Source organism: Abrus precatorius, unplaced genomic scaffold, assembly GCF_003935025.1.
Source record: "Abrus precatorius isolate BTA unplaced genomic scaffold, Abrus_2018 Scaffold9, whole genome shotgun sequence".
Lineage (NCBI taxonomy): Eukaryota > Viridiplantae > Streptophyta > Magnoliopsida > Fabales > Fabaceae > Abrus > Abrus precatorius.
In genome coordinates this window covers 33,384,089-33,403,666 of record NW_020874439.1, presented here as the reverse complement: position 1 = coordinate 33,403,666, position 19,578 = coordinate 33,384,089, and the positions used below count along the sequence as shown (strand labels likewise).

General features: G+C 31.0%; 2 protein-coding genes and 1 non-coding gene across 9 annotated transcripts; all 3 read left to right on the top strand.

Moving 5' to 3' along the window:
* The first annotated feature begins 7,094 nt into the window (after nucleotides 1–7,094).
* On the top strand, nucleotides 7,095–14,309 carry LOC113849208 (folylpolyglutamate synthase). Of its 7 annotated transcripts, none has more exons than XM_027478936.1 (17): nucleotides 7,103–7,249; nucleotides 7,346–7,374; nucleotides 7,515–7,654; nucleotides 7,768–7,833; nucleotides 8,176–8,285; nucleotides 8,658–8,718; nucleotides 9,299–9,382; nucleotides 9,491–9,544; nucleotides 9,680–9,740; nucleotides 10,212–10,258; nucleotides 10,559–10,636; nucleotides 11,246–11,410; nucleotides 11,512–11,793; nucleotides 12,152–12,230; nucleotides 12,451–12,603; nucleotides 13,118–13,263; nucleotides 13,853–14,109. In XM_027478936.1, exons 2-17 carry the CDS (start codon nucleotides 7,359–7,361, stop codon nucleotides 13,910–13,912), a joined length of 1,602 nt encoding a protein of 533 aa, XP_027334737.1. In that variant the 5' UTR covers nucleotides 7,103–7,249; nucleotides 7,346–7,358; the 3' UTR covers nucleotides 13,913–14,109. The 7 variants fall into 7 exon arrangements, with proteins under 7 accessions (XP_027334736.1, XP_027334737.1, XP_027334734.1 ...); XM_027478933.1 differs by having other exon boundaries at nucleotides 9,491–9,547; XM_027478935.1 differs by having other exon boundaries at nucleotides 7,095–7,374; nucleotides 7,521–7,654; nucleotides 9,491–9,547; nucleotides 13,853–14,270.
* Nucleotides 14,310–14,764: 455 nt separating this feature from the next.
* Nucleotides 14,765–14,838, top strand: TRNAV-CAC. The gene has a single exon. It is a non-coding gene; the product is annotated as a tRNA-Val (tRNA).
* A 65-nt stretch (nucleotides 14,839–14,903) lies between these two features.
* Nucleotides 14,904–18,746, top strand: LOC113850059 (protein YIPF1 homolog). The gene is made up of 6 exons (XM_027480386.1): nucleotides 14,904–15,123; nucleotides 15,383–15,422; nucleotides 15,554–15,637; nucleotides 16,109–16,274; nucleotides 17,058–17,331; nucleotides 17,997–18,746. Exons 1-6 carry the CDS (start codon nucleotides 15,064–15,066, stop codon nucleotides 18,186–18,188), a joined length of 816 nt encoding a protein of 271 aa, XP_027336187.1. The 5' UTR covers nucleotides 14,904–15,063; the 3' UTR covers nucleotides 18,189–18,746.
* The last annotated feature ends 832 nt before the right edge of the window (nucleotides 18,747–19,578 follow it).

Here is a 19,578-nt window from a genome sequence, read left to right as displayed (position 1 = left end):
TCAAAGTCAAACTCTAATTTTAATTGCATAGTTAACACTAAAAGAATATAAAATATTATATTTAAATTTTATCTTTATATTATCACGTAAAATGTTATATCAATGCAACTAAATAATGCAATTCTATTCAATATTGGTGAGATCAATATAAAATTTCATTAATAGTAAAATCAATATTAAAATATATTATTAGTATTTTTCCTGAATGAAATTCCAAGTGACTTTTGAAGTAATGCTTCTTCCTTAACAAAAAGCACAATGAGTAACATTGAAACCATGGTTATTTCAAAATAGCTCATTCTCTTCATCTTTTTCATTCCAGCAATTGTGACAACATGAGTTCATCTGAATAGAAGGACTTGGAATTTTTTGAACATACAATCTTATATTTGATGTGCGTGTGTGCTCTACTTAATGTTTTTATTCATTTTATTTTTTATTTAAAATAATTATAAAAATCACACGTTATCACTCTGAGAAAAAAGAAACAAACAAATCATAAATTAAAAATGGTTTATTGCCATATTTTATTTTAAGATTTGTTTCCGCCACAAGTTTTGTATTTTTTTTATAGTAACGTCTAACATTAATTAAGACGCATGAGTGTATTATAATGTTTTAGCTATTAAATATATTAAAAATAAATTAACGATTGAAATTTATTATTTTTATGTTATAATATTAGTTCTTACAAATTTGTTATTTAGCCCTTTCTTAAAATTTTGAAAATTGCTAAAGGAAGACATGTTATATGAGAATGTAACACTGAGTTGGGGATGAATGTCTCGTCTTTCAAAAAGTGAGGGACTTAAGTATACCATATAAATATACCAGAAAGTGAACCGAAAATGAAATGAAAAAAAATGAAATTAAATGTTTTCTGAACTAAATCAAGTGACATGGCTGATTTTGAGTAAATTTTTAGAAAAAATTAATATAAAAATAAATATTTTTTTAAGTTATAAATAATTTATTTTTTTAATTTAAAAAAATAAATATCTGAACCTCTAACAAAAAAACATAAGTTGTTTTTAATTTATGATAAAAAAAATATTTAGTATTTTTATACTAATTTTTTTATAAGAATTTCTCTAAAAAATTATTTAAAATAGACTTATGTCAAACCTTATCAAAGTAAAAATAAAACTAATAGCTGAACATAAATGAATATATATTAGTGGTGTACAATGTTTTTCGATAAATTAAAGAGAAGTTATAATTGATCCCCACAAGTCAATAAAAAGTTTATTATCAAAATTAAAAACAAAGGTATAAGAAAGGTAAAAAAAGGTACTTAAATGATATATTGACTAAAAAGTACATAATTTGTAAGTTCATTGTTGCTTAAAGAACAATTTTAGAATATTAGACATTAATATCTATACATAGTAATAGCTTTGACAATTGCCCTCTCTCTTTATCTTTTTCAAATTCCATTCCTAAGCTGCGAATATAAATCATTATCCTTTTATTCCTTATATGATCAAAACAAACCCTTTTCTTCTGTATATCTTCTATTCGACATGACAAGCAACAAACAAAAAGTTTCTTCATCTGCTAAGTTCACACACAAAGGGAATCTATGTCCACCTAGGTTTATATCACCTGATGGAAAGAAATATAATGTTTACTTCATAATTAAAAAAGATATACAGAATCTATAATGTTTAGAAAAATCCTTTACACTCCTTAACAAATTAAACAAATAATTCAAAAAGAAGAGAGGGGATCGTATGTTTTTATTTACTTCATAATTCTACGATAGTGTTTCATGAGTTTTTGTTGTGTAACTTTAACAAAATCGATTTCAATGGATGAAAGATGTTTGAAACAAAAGTGCACCTAAAAAATAAAAAATTACTTTTAGTTTTACTTAATGCATTATATCAAAAATACTTTTTCTACCAAAAAATTATCAAAATTATTTCAGGGAGTGTGAGTATTACACGTAAGTTAATTTTCAAAATAATCTTTTAAAACTTAAACCAAATACCAGAAAAAGAAAAAAAGAAAGAAACCAGCAAACAAAACAAAGAAAAACTAAAAAAGCATTAGAAAGATGATCATCATTATAAATTTGTAAAAAGGGACACTGAAAACTAGGAGTCTCAAAAGCAAAAATTAAAGAAAAGCATCTTACAACCATGCCACCTTCCTTTTATAGTTGCATCAGATGCATATCTGGATTTATTTACCATAAAATTCGACATAGTAACCTTTTGCCCTGTAACATTTCTCTAATAAACAGCGACATAGCCATAAAGTTGGGGCCAATTATATTGCACCCAATACAAAACAAGGAATTACTTTGCAAATCTTTGCTGCAAAATGATTAATTGATGGAAGATCTTTTCTTAAATTCGCATGATTTTTGGATTAATTAAGTAAAATCAATATTAAGATTATTGTTAACATTTTATTAATGATACAAAAATATTAACTTTAATCTTTAGAATTGAGTTTAAGCAAATAATAATAGCAAAATCTTATTATTATTTTATTTTATTTTTATATCTTTAATATAATAAATACATTTTTAATTCAAAAAAATAGTATGTTTAGATGTTTAAACATGGTTATAAGAATTAAAGTTAACCAAAGTAATAAAAGTTATGATGCTATGTTAATACAATATAAGAAAAAATTGATGATCTGCTCTTAAGACTAAGGTGAAGGACGGGTCTGTGGTCTTCAATCTCTAAAGCGGACATGTCTATCCCTTCAAACCATGTGTTTGGGCTTATAAATGAGGTGATGATGTAAAGTTTGGAAGCATAAAAGCATAGACAAATTACTTTAGCAGCCTTAATCTTTATCTAATAGATATCTATAAAAGTGCAGATACATATATCTTATAATGAAATCAAAGTAAGAAGGAATCCATCATCATCATCCTCAATCTCTTCGTTAATTTTTCTTTAAAAAAAAGGCCATAATTTCTGACACAGACCACATGTTATTAGGGGATTTACCCAAAAACAAAAAGAGACCACATGTTAGGAGCATCTTGAAGATATTGTTTTTCCTATTTGTTTTGGTTGATACTTGATATAGCCATCTATGTCATGAAAGTTAGATCAATATATACACACGAAGATAGATAAATAAAGATATGTATCTAATAGGAAAAGTCTTTTTATGTAAGAGAGGCAAATCTTAATTATTAAATCTCACTATAGTGGTTGTACGATTCATAATTTTTTTATGTCAAAATTCATCAATCGTATATATAGTCACAAAATAGATATTGTTTTCGTAAAAATTGCTTGTGGCTCAGGTGTGTGTTTTGTGTAGAGATACACATGAGAATTTGAAGCACATATGAGCACTAATTACTAATTAATTGCAAATTAGCAGCTAGCAATATCATCTCCATAAAATTTCCCTTTTGTTCCAAGTTTTCGCTTGCAAAGCAATTAGCAAAAAAGCTCATGCAAAAACTTATGGCTTCCCTAAAAATTTAAAACAGTCATTTTGCTATATTGAATAAATCAAAATCAGGGAATATTCGAGTTCTTGCATCATAAATACTTGCAAGCATTATACAGCTAACAAAATTGCTGCTAAGATGCTGGCAGTGAGGTTCAGAATTCAGACGAAGGGAAGGAAAAAATTATCACGTGCATGCAACCAAAGTTAATTTTGATAAAATCGAGGGTCTTTTTACTTATAAAATCGAGGATATATTATATTACAAAACTTTATAATATATCTTTCTTTTTTTTATGAGTACTAAACTGCCACCTTTTTTTCTTGATTTACACAACATGATTTCTTCTAGAATTACTGAGAGACACCGGCCTGTTTTTGACTTTTTTGAGCCCGTAAAATATTAAATTGGAGCCCTTTCAAAAAAAAAATTATATAATATAATACAACAAAATAAAAGCATAATTTTATTAAAATAATATTTTTTAAGTAAATAGAATTTTTTTCTAATAAAATTACAAAAAAAAAAATCATTCAAATAATTCTTATGTCATCATCAACTACAAAAATACAAAAAAAATTATAAAAAATGAGTTCTACTAGTATTTTGAGATATAAAATCATTAATGATAACATTTGTATCAATATTTTTCAAAAATTTCTTCTCGATCGATAAAATTGTAAGACCATTTAACCGTTCTTGTGACATTGATAGCCTTAAGTAGGTTTTGATCAACTTTAACTTTAAAAAATTTCTTTCAGTTGATGCCACAGTCACTGGAACTGTCAAAAAAATTCTATAAGTAATTGAAACATTTGGATAACAATCTGCAGATTTGACAAACTCAAAAATTTCAATAGCTGACATTAATTCATTTGGTAAAGTAAATTGCAACATTTTCAATTCTGAGTAAAGATCATTTAAATCAACACTGATGAATCACCATGAGAAAAAGTATAGTAAAAAATAGCACAACATTCTTTCAATTCCTTTTCATCCAATGAATTTAACTTATTTGAATCAAACAAAAACTCAAAAATACTTTCAAAAGTTTTTAGTTGCTCAAATCAGTTTTTCAAATAAGTAATTGTCATGTCCACAACAACCAAAAAATATTCAACTCTAAATAATTCTTCAGCCGATTGAATTTCTTCATCCTCTTGATTATTTTTATCAAATTGTTTTTTCCTAATAACACGACGCTTTGTTGGAAATGTAGGCTCTACATCCATACTAAGTGCAATACTTTTAGCAATATTCATACTAGAAGTATAGCCTTAATCTCTATATTTTTCAAAGTATGACAATATACCTTCTAATTATTTTATAGTGGTGTCAATGCACATAGATTTAGATTGCAATTTCTTGCTCACCATATTTATAGTAAATAAAATTTCATGCCAAATAACCATACCAAGCAAAAACTCAAAACTCCCAAGTGCATTATATAAACTTTCCGCTTCACTCTTGGACTTTGCATCTTCACAAGATTCATATAATTCTGACAAAGTCAATCTTAACTGGGGAGTTTGAAATCTAATAGCTTTAACACTTTTAATTCGACTCTCCCAACGAGTGTTAGATAAACATTTCACAGTTAATTCAGGGACATTGTCAAGCAAATTTTTTTATCTTTTTGTAGAACCTAAAAATAATGAATATATGCGTTGAACAATTTTAAAAAATAAAATAGCTCTAGTGCAAGAATGTGTCATGTCACTGAGAGTAATATTTAGACTATCACAAGCACAAGGTATATATAATGCTCTCCGGTTTATTTCAAGAAATCGCTTTTGCACACCCTGATGCTTCCCTTTCATATTGGAACCATTATCATAACCTTGACCCCTTACATCATTAACATTAAGATCTAAAGACTTTAGAACATTTTGTAATTCATTAAAAAGTCCAAATCCCGATGTATCATCCACCTTCAAGAACTCTAAAAAGTACGCCTAACTGGGTTTGAATTGCGGAATAGCTCTTTTAGCTCTCTTACTTTTCCCACTAAAAAGAAAAGCAAAGATGTACTTGGAACAAATGTGGATTATCTGTACATAGTAAATAACAAAATCAATTTTTTAGGTAAACGATTTTTTTAACATTTGTCGAATGAGAATTGAGGAACAGGGAGAAAGAAAGAAAAAAGAAAGAAGAGTGACGAGGAAAGAACTACTTGCAACAATGGTGAGTTTTATGATAAAATGCAGAATTGCACACACACTGTTAAAAGGCTTAGAGAAGTCGAAGAGGTAATTACGTTTTTAGCAAGCAAAGTGTGATTGTGTGAAAAATTGAAAAGTCTTCTTTATTTTTTTATTTTTGCAACTGCAAATTACAAGTAAGTATTATAATTTTTATTTTGGGCCCCTTTTAGGTCTAGGCCCTTGGCGATCGCACTCTCAGCCTACCCTCAGAACCAGGCCTAGAGAGACATACAGTAGGTTATCCTAGAACCATGTTGGCTCAGTCAATAAAAAAGTAAATTTTGTTATTTGAGATGAGATGTCTACTTATCTCAAAATTTCTTCTAAGAGAAAGATTAAATTTGATGTTACTAAATTAATATCGAGAATTACCAGACAACAATTAATCTCTCACACTAAAGGTTTATGATGAACTTGTCATAAATGTAACTACTATGTTTGGTTGAATTTTTTTTTAAAAAATAATATTTTTTTTAGTTATTCAAAATATCTGGCAAGTTTTATTTTTCTGGCTCGAAAAAAATAAATTCAAATTGAATGAAGTAAAAATTAGAAAAAAAAAAACTTATCAGAATAATATTTACATAATTCGTCGTGGTTTTGAATAGAGCCTAGAAGCAAGTTTTTGGTTTTGACCCTTGGAATGGAACAACGACCCTCACTGGCCTGCTCCTAAATTTTATATATTAAGTAGAAAAAAAAAACAGTGTGGCTTGTTAAATTAAAAGGAAAATGTTTTGTTGAAAATAAAATGAAATAACTAAAAGTTGTTTCTTTTTATTTTAAAATATGTTTTTCAAACATGTGTATATAAAAAAAATAAAGAAAATAAGTGAGTTAAAATTAAATACTTTCTTTATTTCTTTTTAATAAGAACCTTTCAACTAAATCACACGTATTAAAAAAAAATTTAAAACCAATGCATTAACTTTTAAAAAATTAATTTACAGCACTTTAAATTTACTCTTAAAGTTAAATTTTATTATTATATTACTTTTAATAAGTTAGAAAGATAAAGATAAATATCTAAAAAATAAAGAAATCTCCAAAAATTTTATAAATGATCTTATATAAAGAATGAACAAAAATCTACAAAAAAAGTTATTATAGAAAGATTTAGAAAATGTAGACAGTAAAGCTGTCGTAAAAGCTCGTTATGTAAGAAAAAGTAATAACTAAAATTTTAAATTAAAAATTACTAAAAATTATAATAATGTACCTTTTTTTATAATTTTACAATTTTTATTAATTTCTTAATTAGCAGTATAAACAATTCATTCTTAGTACAATTTAATTTCCTTTTAGCGGAGTCAAAGGAAGGAAAAAAGAGCTACTTTGGATTCTTACTTAACAAGAAAGATTCTATGACGTGGCAATACATCAACCGTTCATGTTGAACATCCAACAAACGTAAGACAGCATCCTCATAGGAAAACTGACTGTTCACGCCGTTGGGCACTGAGAATAGAATGTCAAATTGTCAATAACATTGTAACGTTGCTGAAGCTGTCTTTCTCTGCAAAAAACATCCTCACCCTTGCCACAAAACACTACTCTTTCTATCTTCCGATCCTCTAATCCCAATCTCACTTTCCATTTTTCACTCCACGCTGTAACTCTCTCTCTCTCCCCCTCTCTCTATTTTATCTCTCTGCTTCACAATTCACAAAAAAAAAGTACCTTTTTTTGTTGTTGTTGTTTGATTCAGATTTCTAACTCCAATGGCCTTGGTTGAAGGTATTTGCTTTCATTTTCTAAATTCCAGAATTGGGTTGTTTTAATCTAAGTGTTTCATGGGGTGTTTCTTTTCAAGATGAATGCCATGTGCTTCAACTCAAGTTTAAATTTTAATATATATTTTTCTCTCGATTTTGCATAAGGAGATAATGGGTCTCCAAAATCGGTGACAGCTTATGAAGACGCATTGGATGCCTTGTCATCTTTGATTACACAACGCACCCGTGTTGGCAATGTCGATGTGGAGGAACGATTCAACGTGCTATATGAGTACCTAAAGGTTCAGTGTTTGTGAATTGCGTTTTGAATATAGTTGGTCACTATGTTGGACAAAAAAGAAGAAAAAATTTAGTTGTTTGGTAATGTTAATCATGGCGTGCTGTTGATCCATAGATGCTTGATTTGGAGGAGGCGATTTCGAATATGAAGATTATCCATGTTGCTGGCACCAAAGGGAAGGTACTCTCATTCAACTTCGATTGTTGCTGAAATGAAGAAATGTTATGTGCTCCTGAATCTTTGGATTGCTGTTTACATGGAGTTTTTTATTGCATTGGTTAAATTTGCTAAGGCTTTAAACTTAATCATTTCTGAATTTATGTTTCATTTTACTGTTCAATTAGAGATTCAAACTTTTTCTATGATTGATGTGGTTGGTAGTTTGTGGTCTCTTAGACAGAGGAGTAGGTACGGATTTCTAGTTTCATGTGTGTGTGTGAGAGAGAGTGTAGATTGGCTTCTGTATTTTATCTTGTGCATTTGTAATAATACAAAATTTTCCTTTGCACCCTGCTTCCATAGGGATCTACATGCACCTTCACTGAATCTATATTACGCAACTGTGGTTTTCACACTGGACTTTTCACATCTCCTCACCTAATTGATATCCGAGAAAGATTTCGTTTGGATGGGTGAGTATCTCAGATGTATAGATGATTTTATTTCCATTTACTATACTACCACTCGTGTTATTTTTCATATTAAATTCATTTTCTTTTTTGAATGGGTCATTAGTTTTTTTAATCTCCATTATGAGTTTGTCCTTTGCTTTGTTATGGCTGCATATCAGTTAAACAGCAACAATGTTTATTCCGTTTATACCAGAGTGGTTTTGTTGCAAATTAATCTTTTATGTTGGTAACTACTATAATATCAGAGTTCTTGTACTCTTATGATGTGATGTACGAAAATACATTATATGCTGCCTTTTAATTCACCTTTGCAGCATAGCTACTTAGCTAGTGTGCTCTGATTTATTAGCATTATTCTTGTTGCTCATGCAGTGTGGAAATCTGTGAAGAGAAATTTTTAGCATATTTCTGGTGGTGTTATAATAGACTAAAGGTATATTTCTGTGAACAAGTACTTCATTATAACTTTTATGGTCAGAAATTTTGCCAGGCATAAAGCCGGGTTATCATTTTCCCCTAATTTTAACCTGAACCAGAATAAACTCACATTCCTAATATTTTTGAACTGCTGGTAACTTTCATTGAACCTAGCTATATAGGTCCATAAACTAGTTTACCAGTTACAGTTAAGAGTGAGAAGATGGGCATTTCCTGCTAAAGGGGTTGATGTTTTTGAAGCTTTTTCATTTTTCCTCCTTTTTGAGTGTGCATGGTTTTCAGAAGATAATTGATAAAGCATATACTGAGATCACTCAAAGTAGTTAGTGTTAATATTTTATCAATCTTAGTATCTTTGGAACAACAGAAAGAAATAATGGTTTTTATGGTCACTATGGCAGTTCTAGCTCAATCAATTTGCAATTTTTGTGTTCCATGATAGTAATACCATATTAAATTCATGCATGACCTGAACCATCACAGTGATCTCTTCAAATTGATGTTTACATAATTTTAAAAAGCTTTTGTGGTATAATGTGCTTGCTTGTGATGTTTCTTATTTTGGTGGTGCACAGGAAAAAACTGATGAAAATGTTCCAATGCCTACCTTTTTTCACTTCCTTGCTTTACTTGCCTTCAAGATATTTGCAGCAGAGCAGGTTTCATCCATGTGCTCTAAATTCTCTCACTGGCTTGTTCCATACTAAATTTTTTGTATTTTTTAACTACCAATGAATAAAAATCACTTTATTTCAATTTTTATTCAGGTAGATGTTTCTATAATGGAGGTTGGATTAGGTGGCAAATATGATGCTACGAATGTGGTATGCATAATTGTCATTTCAGCATAAATGTGGTGGTCTTTAGCAGACTACCACTATAAAGCTGCTTGAATATTGATGTTTTCTACAAAGTTAATATTGGAACTAGATCATCTAAATGTTTTGATTTTTCAGGTGCAAACACCTATTGTATGTGGTATAACTTCCCTTGGGTATGACCACATGGAGATTCTTGGTTAGTGCTCTTTTTGGTATATTTTGGAAAATTGCTAATTTAATGCATATCTGTGAAAATCTTGAAATAACATTAGATTTTTTTAAAACAAATTAGGTGGTATGATGTGTATTGCCCATGCAAGAATAATAGAAGAAAGCTAGTGATCACATTTTTCAGAATATTGTACTAGGATATATTTAACTTGTAAATTTTGCATAGTTACATAGGGGAATGATTGGACTTCTTTCATACCTGATTAAATGTACAAACCATGTTAAATATCATTGTGCCATAATTTATATTAATGCAAGTCATGATATGTCCATCTGCAAGGGGAGAAGTGAAAAAAAAAAAAAAGGCCTTATAAGTTTTAATTTTTATTTTTTTTAATACAAAGTATCAGAATATGGTTGAACATCATTGCACAGCTGCTGATTTGTTTGACCAGCTGAGTTTACCTCTATCTTCTGGATTTTATTTTACTAACAGGGAATACACTTGGAGAAATTGCTGGTGAGAAGGCTGGCATCTTCAAGGTAATTTTTAGACCAAAATATATTTTACCCCCAACTTTTCTGATATAGAGAAGAGTCTACAACTTAAAGCCAGGTTGTTAAGAGGTGATAGCCTCAACTTTAAATGGAACTTCTTTGTTTCACACCCATGACCCAACCAATATGGGAATCACACTCCTTTGTCATTTTATTTTATTTTGTTTTTATAGAAAAGAAAAACTCTTTTTGAAGTTTGTATCAACAATGTGCACTTTCATGTGCTGCTCAGCTGCAATTGTATTATTCTTTTCTCTTACACTTTTGTGTATTTGCTATGTCTAGCATCAAATTCCAGCATTTACGGTGCCTCAACCTGATGAAGCAATGCATATACTCAAAGAGAAGGCTTCTGAGTTAAATGTAAGTGCATTCTTTCATGTGCATACTTTCTCCTGAATTTACATGCATGACTCTTAACTTGGCGTAATAGTATAAAATTGCTATATCAAAGTCAGATAAGAGAGTACAAGTTGGCGCTTATTTGTCTTGCAATAAAATTTTTAATTTATTGTGGTTATAGCTTAGCTACATTTTCTGTAACACTTATCCAACAATCCAATATTTTGAAACAAATTTTATCAGCGTTTGTTCCTCTTTGTACATGAATGTTGAACTATGTGCTGATATGTACATTCCTTGGTTCCTTTGCCAAAGTTCTGTCCTATGATTCTATGAGTAAGTCTATTATATTCTGTCAAAAGGATGATGTATCATGAAAACTTATTGATAATTTATGGATTGTCTTGAAAAGAAAATAATTCCATCAATAAGGTTCAGCATGCTTGGCCATACACATGCTACATTTAATTAAGTTGTTTCTAACATACTCTGCACTTTACATTAGTCAATCATCTCTTGAAAGTTTAGAGATCACTAATATGAAATTCAGATAGCTTTCTTTGTTATCCTAGTTAGAGTAGGTCTTTGGTTTTAATATTCAATCAGCTGGAAAGATCTTTCTGACTCTAGGTACCTCTTCAAGTGGTAACCCCATTAGATGCCAAGTTGCTAAATGGTTCAAGTTTAGGGCTTGAAGGTGAGCACCAATATGTAAATGCTGGTCTTGCCGTTGCACTATGCTCTACATGGCTTAAGATGAATGGGCATCCTAAAGACTCTCATTTGAAACAGACAGTAAGTTTTTAATCCAAAAATTAGTTCTTTTTATGACCTTTTCGTGCGTTCATTTCTGGTTTCTATCACGCTGCTGAAGTGACTTACCTGCCTGCATGAAGCAAAACACTTTGCCAGAGCAGTTCATAAAAGGGTTAACAACTGCAAGTTTGCAAGGAAGAGCTCAGATTGTTCCTGATCATTTCATCAACAATGAAATATCAAATGAACTTGTCTTCTTTTTAGATGGGGCTCATAGTCCTGAAAGCATGGAAGTATGTGCCAAGTGGTTTTCTCTTGCAATTAAAGATCAAGACCAGGCTTTGAAACCTGATGATCCTAAGTTTTCAAACCAAGTAGTGAAGATGTACCACAGTGAAACTGTACCGAAGAAATCTGCACAGGTAGAGAAATAAGCTGTTGTAGAATGTTCAGCAAACATTAGCTGGGAAATTAGCAGTCAAAGTTAACTATCTAATAATATCTGTTGAGCAAGTTCTATGGACAGAAATTATAAGAATGTCACTAGAAGCAAACAAAATAAAAGTAACTAACAGTTTTTTTTGGTAGCAAGTAGTATGGAAAATTGCTTTGTTGAATAAGAATCATAAACATAAGCTCTTGGAAGTGATTTGGATGACTCATGTACAGAATGATTTTAAAAAAATTAAAAATCTGGTGAGTTAGGATGATAATGCTAATGTTTTTATCAATCTTGATTCTATGTTATGGAATTATTTATCTGAATTGAATGTTTTGTAGATTTTGCTGTTCAATTGTATGTCTGTGCGAGATCCTCAATTGCTTCTTCCTACCTTGATGAAAACATGTGCGGATCATGGTGAGTAATCTCTGAACTTTGCTAGAACATGATTACTCTGTAATGGCTTATTGTTGGATTAAAAATTCCTTAGAATAATAAATATTTAGCAAACTAGTGACGTTGTCCTCAATAAATTCTGTGATAGTTTAGGCCTTCCAGGAGACAAAGTAGTGTCGAATATTTTTTCAACTGACAATTTTGTTCTGAACAAGAAATAAGCAACTAGATTGAACTGTAGGTGTCTACTTCAAGAAGGCACTCTTTGTTCCTGGTCTATCAGTGTATCATAAAGTTGGATCCCATACTTCAACACCGACTGATTCTAATGTTGACCTGTCATGGCAGTTCACTCTACAAAGAGTGTGGGAAAATCTGATGCAAGTGAACAAAGGTATTGTTTGATCACATACAAAATATGTGTTTCGGTTCAAGTTTTTCAATAAGCAGGCCCTACACTGGCCTTGAAATTGATTACCTAAATTTGATCCACTAAACATATAACATAAAGCTAGGCCCTCAAATTATTTTTGGATTGGTCCACTCTAATGGTTCCCTTGCTCGTGATTAACTTAAACCTGAATTTAATATTTATGCTCGTTATGGGTTCATGAGAAATTATTAGGGATGCATTGCCTACCACAGGCACTCTAACTTAGTTTAAATAAGTAAAGGCCTTGTTTAGAAATATGTACATTTCTAACATGGTTCACACAAATTTATACATGTTATAGATTATCGAGTGCTTATGCCTGGCAAGTGAAAATAGCTATTTAATATTTAAGAATTTCTGAGTTTATTGAGATTGACTGCATCATGAGAGTCTCTTTTTTCCTTCTCATAATTTCTTAATTTAGAGCAGTAGAAATTTTTTTTACCTTAATATGTTGGGATCACTTGGCTAGCAGGCAAGAGTACTGATGCTACTTCTGAAGAACTAAATATGGAAATGAATGCCAGTAATTGTGAACACAGTGCAGTGTTTTCCTCATTGCCGCTGGCTATCAAATGGCTTAGGGACACGGTGCAACAAAACCAGTCAACTCGTATTCAGGTAATATTAATATTTACACTGGAAAATTGTGAATATTTGATATGGCAAGATATGTAATATGTTAGTTTTTTCTTCTCTTTTCTTATGCTTGAGTTTCAGTTTTGTTGTGGTTAAATCGTGAGTTTGAGTTTGGAGTCATATTTACATGGAATTAAGTTTCTTCAGTAGACTCAAAAAACTGTCATCTATGCAACACATTTTTTTCTTCTCTCCTTTTGCTCTCCCTCATAAATGGTTTTCTTTTGAACTTTGTGAGGCAGATCAACCAATATTTTAGTAACATACAAAAGTATTCGTTGACGCAAGAGGCTATCAATTAAGAATATCTTTGTATAAATAATATGTTAGGTTCAGTTTAAGGAATGTAATCCTAGTTGTTACACTTATATTTTCGTTGAAAAACAACAACAAAAATACTTAGAGCATGTTTGATTTTCTCTGTTTTAAAACAGAAATTAAACATGCTCTTATAATCTTCACCATTGAATCTTACATTGCATGGATGGTTAATATAAAATGTGCTCATGTCTTATGTTTATTATTATATGTATAGGATCTGACTGTAAATTTTGTGTGGTGGATACATTAGGTCCTTGTAACTGGTTCCTTACATCTTGTTGGTGACGTGTTGAAATTAGTGAAGAAGTGATTCGTTGGACTAATTGAAAGATTGGCTTCCATCAGATTTGTGAAGTGCCCTATTGTTCTTGACATTATCCAACGAGACGTTTCTGTCATTCACCGTACATTAAACTTGGCTCGGAAATTGTTGACAGAAGGTTATCAATATAATAACAACATCCTTGGTTATGAACATTTGATACATCCACCCTATTGGATTATTTAGCAGCAGATGAATAAAAGATAGACTACTGAGGTGGGTCTGCAACACAGGAAGTTGCACATAATCTTAGCGTGTGTTTGGTTTATATTTAGATAATCAACTTTTGCATTTTTGAATAAAAATTATGACCAAGATTAATTTTGATATAGATACTAATCATGTTTAACGATTCAAAATTTTATTAAAATTAATTTTTCTAATTTTAAAATATATGCGTCCTTCAAATTTACAAGGCTATCATGTTTCCTAATGTGTTTGGATTTATCCCTCTTGCCAATCCTTGCATGAATATTCCTCTTGGATTATGCCATATGAACGATCATGATGATGCAGATGCAAGTATTAAATTAAAATTAAAATGTTGTACAAAAATAATATAATGGCTTAAAAGCATATGTAAAGCTTTAAAGATGATCCTTTCATGGCCAATCTGATACGGGGATAAAAATAAGAGTGAAGAATCAATAGATCAATTTTATTAATAACTTTGTATTGAAAGCTAATTTTTTTTTCCCCTTCCATTTTAATGATCCGAAGTTACTAGCCCAAGCTGATAACTAACTTCGGCTATTTTTCATGTGCACGCTATAAACAATGGTGTATCGGTTGAACGGGAAAAAGATAACTCTTAATTATATACATAAAGAAGACAAAGTTGTCTGGGTGGTGTAGTTGGTTATCACGCTAGTCTCACACACTAGAGGTCCCCGGTTCGAACCCGGTCTCAGACAAGCTGATTTTTTTTTGGGCTGGGCTATTATCCTTAAGGTCCAGGCTTCAAGCCCTGTTAACAGTCAGGCCCGATATCAAATTCTTGTTTCATTGGTTGACCAAAAAACTTGTCTCAATGAAGAGTAATTAAATCAACGGCTTCTGCAATCTAGGGCTTTCCGATTAACTCACATGGATTTCCTATTTGCAATGGCTCTTTGACTCGAAGCTTTGTTTTGCGTTCCATGGAGGAGGAATCCTACACCACCCCCACCAGCACCAGTCATTTGCTTGGTTCTGTTCCCGTGAGTGTGCGCTCTACATGTTTGTTCATTCTATTGTTGATTTCTCAGTAATTTGGGAACGAAATTATGATTAGTTAATTAATTATTTTTACTTGTGATTCAAATTGTAAGGAAGGTATTAAAGAAATCCATAAATGATTCTAATAATATAGCGAGATTACCAATGAGCTCACTCAATTAAAACTCTAAAATACTAACAATTAATTACTAATTTTTGTTATTAGTTTTGGTTCTGTGCTTATTCCTCTTTGTCGCTCAGGCTGTTATTGCTGAAGAAAAGAACACCTCAAATCATGACGGTATGAAATCATTAACCATAATATGGATTTTTTTCATTTCTTGTATTCAGAGTGAGATGTGTGTGTTCTTCTCTTTACTTGATGTGAAAGTTTGAGTTGCGTAAAATGGTTGCTTATGAACTTACATGCAGTCCCTTATGCAAGTATGCAAACATTCCCTCCCAGCAATGGAGGAGACAGAGGAAGGGGATATCAAACTCTTGAAAATCCAACAGGTATGTGATCAAACGATTTTGAGTTACTGGTGGATGGTTATTTCTTTGTTTGTTCTCTTCACAAAAAGGTTATGATTTATGATGAGAAAAAAGAAAAATTGGTATTTGAAATTTGAATAGAGCATTGCTTGTTATATTAAAATTTGAAGGAACTAATGGCTAGTCTAGAGAGTAGTTTTGGTTTGTTTAGGTTTAGTTTTAGACAATGAGCTGTCTAAAACAATTGAATTAGTGCTTTCAAACTATATTTTAATTATGACTTTATCAATTTGGTTGTTGAATATCAAGTATCATGGTTGCAGTAGTACTAGTTATTAGTCTATGTAAAATGTTTTTTAGTGAACTAGCTTGTTTTCAGTTGCATATTTTGATCAAGAGATGATTCATACTGCAATTTTGTACTTCTAATGTTATTGCCAATTTATACTATAATAATGTCAATCATCAATTTTGAATCGTTCATCTGTGCAGAAACATTTGAGCAACAGCCAACAAACAACTGGCAGGGAGTATTTAGTGTCTCATCTTACAAACAGTATTTCAACGTGGATACAGATGTTGTCGTAAACAGATTGATAAGTTCATTGAATCCAGCTGGTGGTGATTTTTTTAATAAGATAGATGCTAACCCTGATTTGTGAGTTCTGCTCTTTTTCCTGTTCTATTATGTTTTCAAGAATCAAAATAGATGTACTCATTTGGATTACAATAGAAATGTCATGCACTCATGCTTGGAAAAAAGTATAAAACCTTTAGTTGTTAACTGAACTGTCATCATCACATTTATCAGGAAAAAACACCTTCCTTTTTGCTTCTGCCGCCCCTTTCTCTTCTTTTTGTCATTTTGGTGCATGTTTCCTTTTCATCCACCCAAAAATGTTCAATTCCCTAACCGTAAATTCAGAAAATGGAAGTCATGTGGGGGAAACAGATGGTGAATTTTGCAAGCATAACTTGTTGCTTTATGTAAACTTAGGGTTCTTGGGGGATGTGTCAAGTTACAGGAGACACATGAACTTTGACCAGATTTTTTTCAGCAACCTAACCCAAAAAAGCTTCAGTCCATAACTTCTTCACCTTCCTTCTTGCAATTTTTTCCCCATATAATGGAAGCAGATATTGAAATAATTATTCTATTGAATTCATAAGTATATTGATCCAGCTGTTTTTGGATTAAAAACAATTAATGAAAATTTAGATCTTCAAATATCTTAATCATGTTAATAACTTTTGTGGGTACCTCAACAGAGTTATATTGGAGCTAGGCAATATTTGTCTTCCCTTTCTCTTTTATTTTTTGGGTTAAAATTATTAAGTAAAACCTATACAATGGTTTATATTGAGTATCTAATAATGTGATGCTTTTACTTTATTATTTATATTGAGTATCTAATAATGTGATGCTTTTACTTTATTATAGGTATGGGCTTATATGGATCTCAACAACATTGGTTTTCGTACTTACCTTACTTGGAAATCTAGCTACATATCTTATGCAAAAGCATGCAGATAACAGCAGTTCTTGGAGTTTTGATGTTAGCTATGTCAACACAGCTGCATGGTCTATCTATGGCTATGTCATAGTCGTCCCAATGGCATACTTCTTTTTCCTCCAGTATATGGGTTCAAATGCAAACCTTGTACGGTTTTGGTGCATGTGGGGGTATTCGCTCACCATTTTCATCTTGTCCTGTGTAAGTTTTGGTTTTCTAAGTATGTCATTCTGTGTTATCAATTTTGTATGCTCATTCATTACAATAGTTCATTACAGTACTTCGATTTATTTTTCTTTTGCAAAATTTCATATTTGGAAAAGAGAAAATGCTAGCAACACCATATTATCCACTGAAATTCATGTGGGACCCACTAAATAAGGTGTGCTCCTCCTCCCTATTTAGTGGGTCCTATTGCAGATCCTCATGAATTTCAACTGAAAATAGTATATTGGTAGTATTTATCTATCAAGTTTGGGAGGAAGTGGGCCTAGAGGGGGAATTGGCCCAGGCAGGCAGGCAGGCACTGCTTAGAAAAAATGAGGCACACGCACACCCTCACCACAGGAGACGGAACCTTTAGGTACCAGTGGAGCCAAAACTAGGGCCAGTACGTTTTGTTTCACATTTCTTTTTGCCATGATATCTTAATATCTGGGGTCCAGATGAATAATAATGACTTCCTTTTCACATACGTTATGTCTTATCATAAATTGTGATTTTTTGGATGTATAATCTCAAACTTTTTTCCAGTTCTGATAGAAAGTTTAATGATTCGCTACCTTGTTTTGATTTAATACGCATATATTATGTCTTTCATGTTTTTCTCTAATACTTCTCTCTGGATTTTATTTTATTTTTTCCAGTTTCTATTACTTATTCCAGTTGAGTTTCTTCGTTGGATTATAATAATCCTTACGGGTGGTGCCTCAGCTAGTTTTGTTGCCTTGAACTTAAGGTCTGTTATAGATGGAAATGATCTTTCAGTGGCTGTAATTGCTGCATTTTTCTTGCAAATAGCTTTGTCTGTCTTCATCAAGGTTTGGTTCTTTGCATAACTTAAAGCGTCGCAGAAGTGAATAAAACCTGAACCACTGTCATTGTTACCCCACTCTACTGGCTAACTTTGTTTGACACGTGAGTAGAATCTGCAACAGAGATGGTTTATGTAAATTTGATTTCTTAGATGGATGCAAGAAGATTTGCAAAGTGGTGTGATTGGCTGCAGTGTCAGATGGGTCTGAATGATCAATATTTGCGAAGGGAGGAACAATCATTGGAGCAATATTTATGCCTCAATGTTTGACCACCTTTCGTACATCTTTAATTAACAGATCTCTCATTTCACCACTTTGTGAAATCTAACACCATACGTTATCCCAGAACAGCGGTAGAGTAGGAAACTATGAATAGAAAATACGAAGAATCCCACGATATAGCCTTGTATGGATGAGGATGGAGCTTGTTTTCAAACAATTATTATTTACTTATTGTGATTATTCTTATTTTATGAAATTTTATATGGCCAAATATCAGTGAATAATTGTTAAGGTTATGTATTACTCCTTAAAAATGAAGGGTATTATTGATGGAATATATGTCAAACTTGCTCAACTTATGGAAAATTGAGGATTTATAAATTTGTGATATTATAAATAAAAAAAAATCACTGATCAAGTATTTAAACTTTTCAAAGGTTATATGTTAAAGCTCAAACAATGTGAAATTATTGAATTATCTATTTGACCAAAAAATATATAGTAATTTAACAAAATTGTTTAAAATATGGTTCATTAGTTATATTATACATGATATTATCCTGTATTAAAAACTAAACCAAAGTGAGTAGTGAGTGGTTAGAGGAGGGATGACAACGAATTCTGTACTTATTGGATATTTATAAAAAAAAATAATTATAATAAATAGAATAATCATTAACTTGATGGGTATGAGTTTAAATATTATATAATACTTGTACCTGTTTAGCCTATTATATATTATTATAATCTTAATAAATAATAAATAAAAATAATATTAAAACTTATAATTATTAATTAAAGACTACTTTGATTTTATTTTTTTATATTATTTTTTTCTCCCTTGTTTAGGATGATGCTCTTTGCCTCCATTCACATTATTTTATTTAATTATTCCTTTTTCCAACTCATAGGTAACGGTGAGAGGTAATGTAGATTTAGGTGCCCACCACCATGTATGACACGAAGGTAGATCTACTTCTATCAACTTTGTTACTTTGTTGTGTAGCCTGCAAACTTTGTCATATATATATATATATATTCCACATTTTTGCTTAGAAAAAGAAATTTATCTGTTCTAAACCAAATTTCCCACTTGCATTCATTGCATGCGGCTGCGATGCCAGAGGAAGAGCACAACTAAGAGACGTCTACTTCGCAAATGAATTTTTTTTAGTTTAAATATTCAATA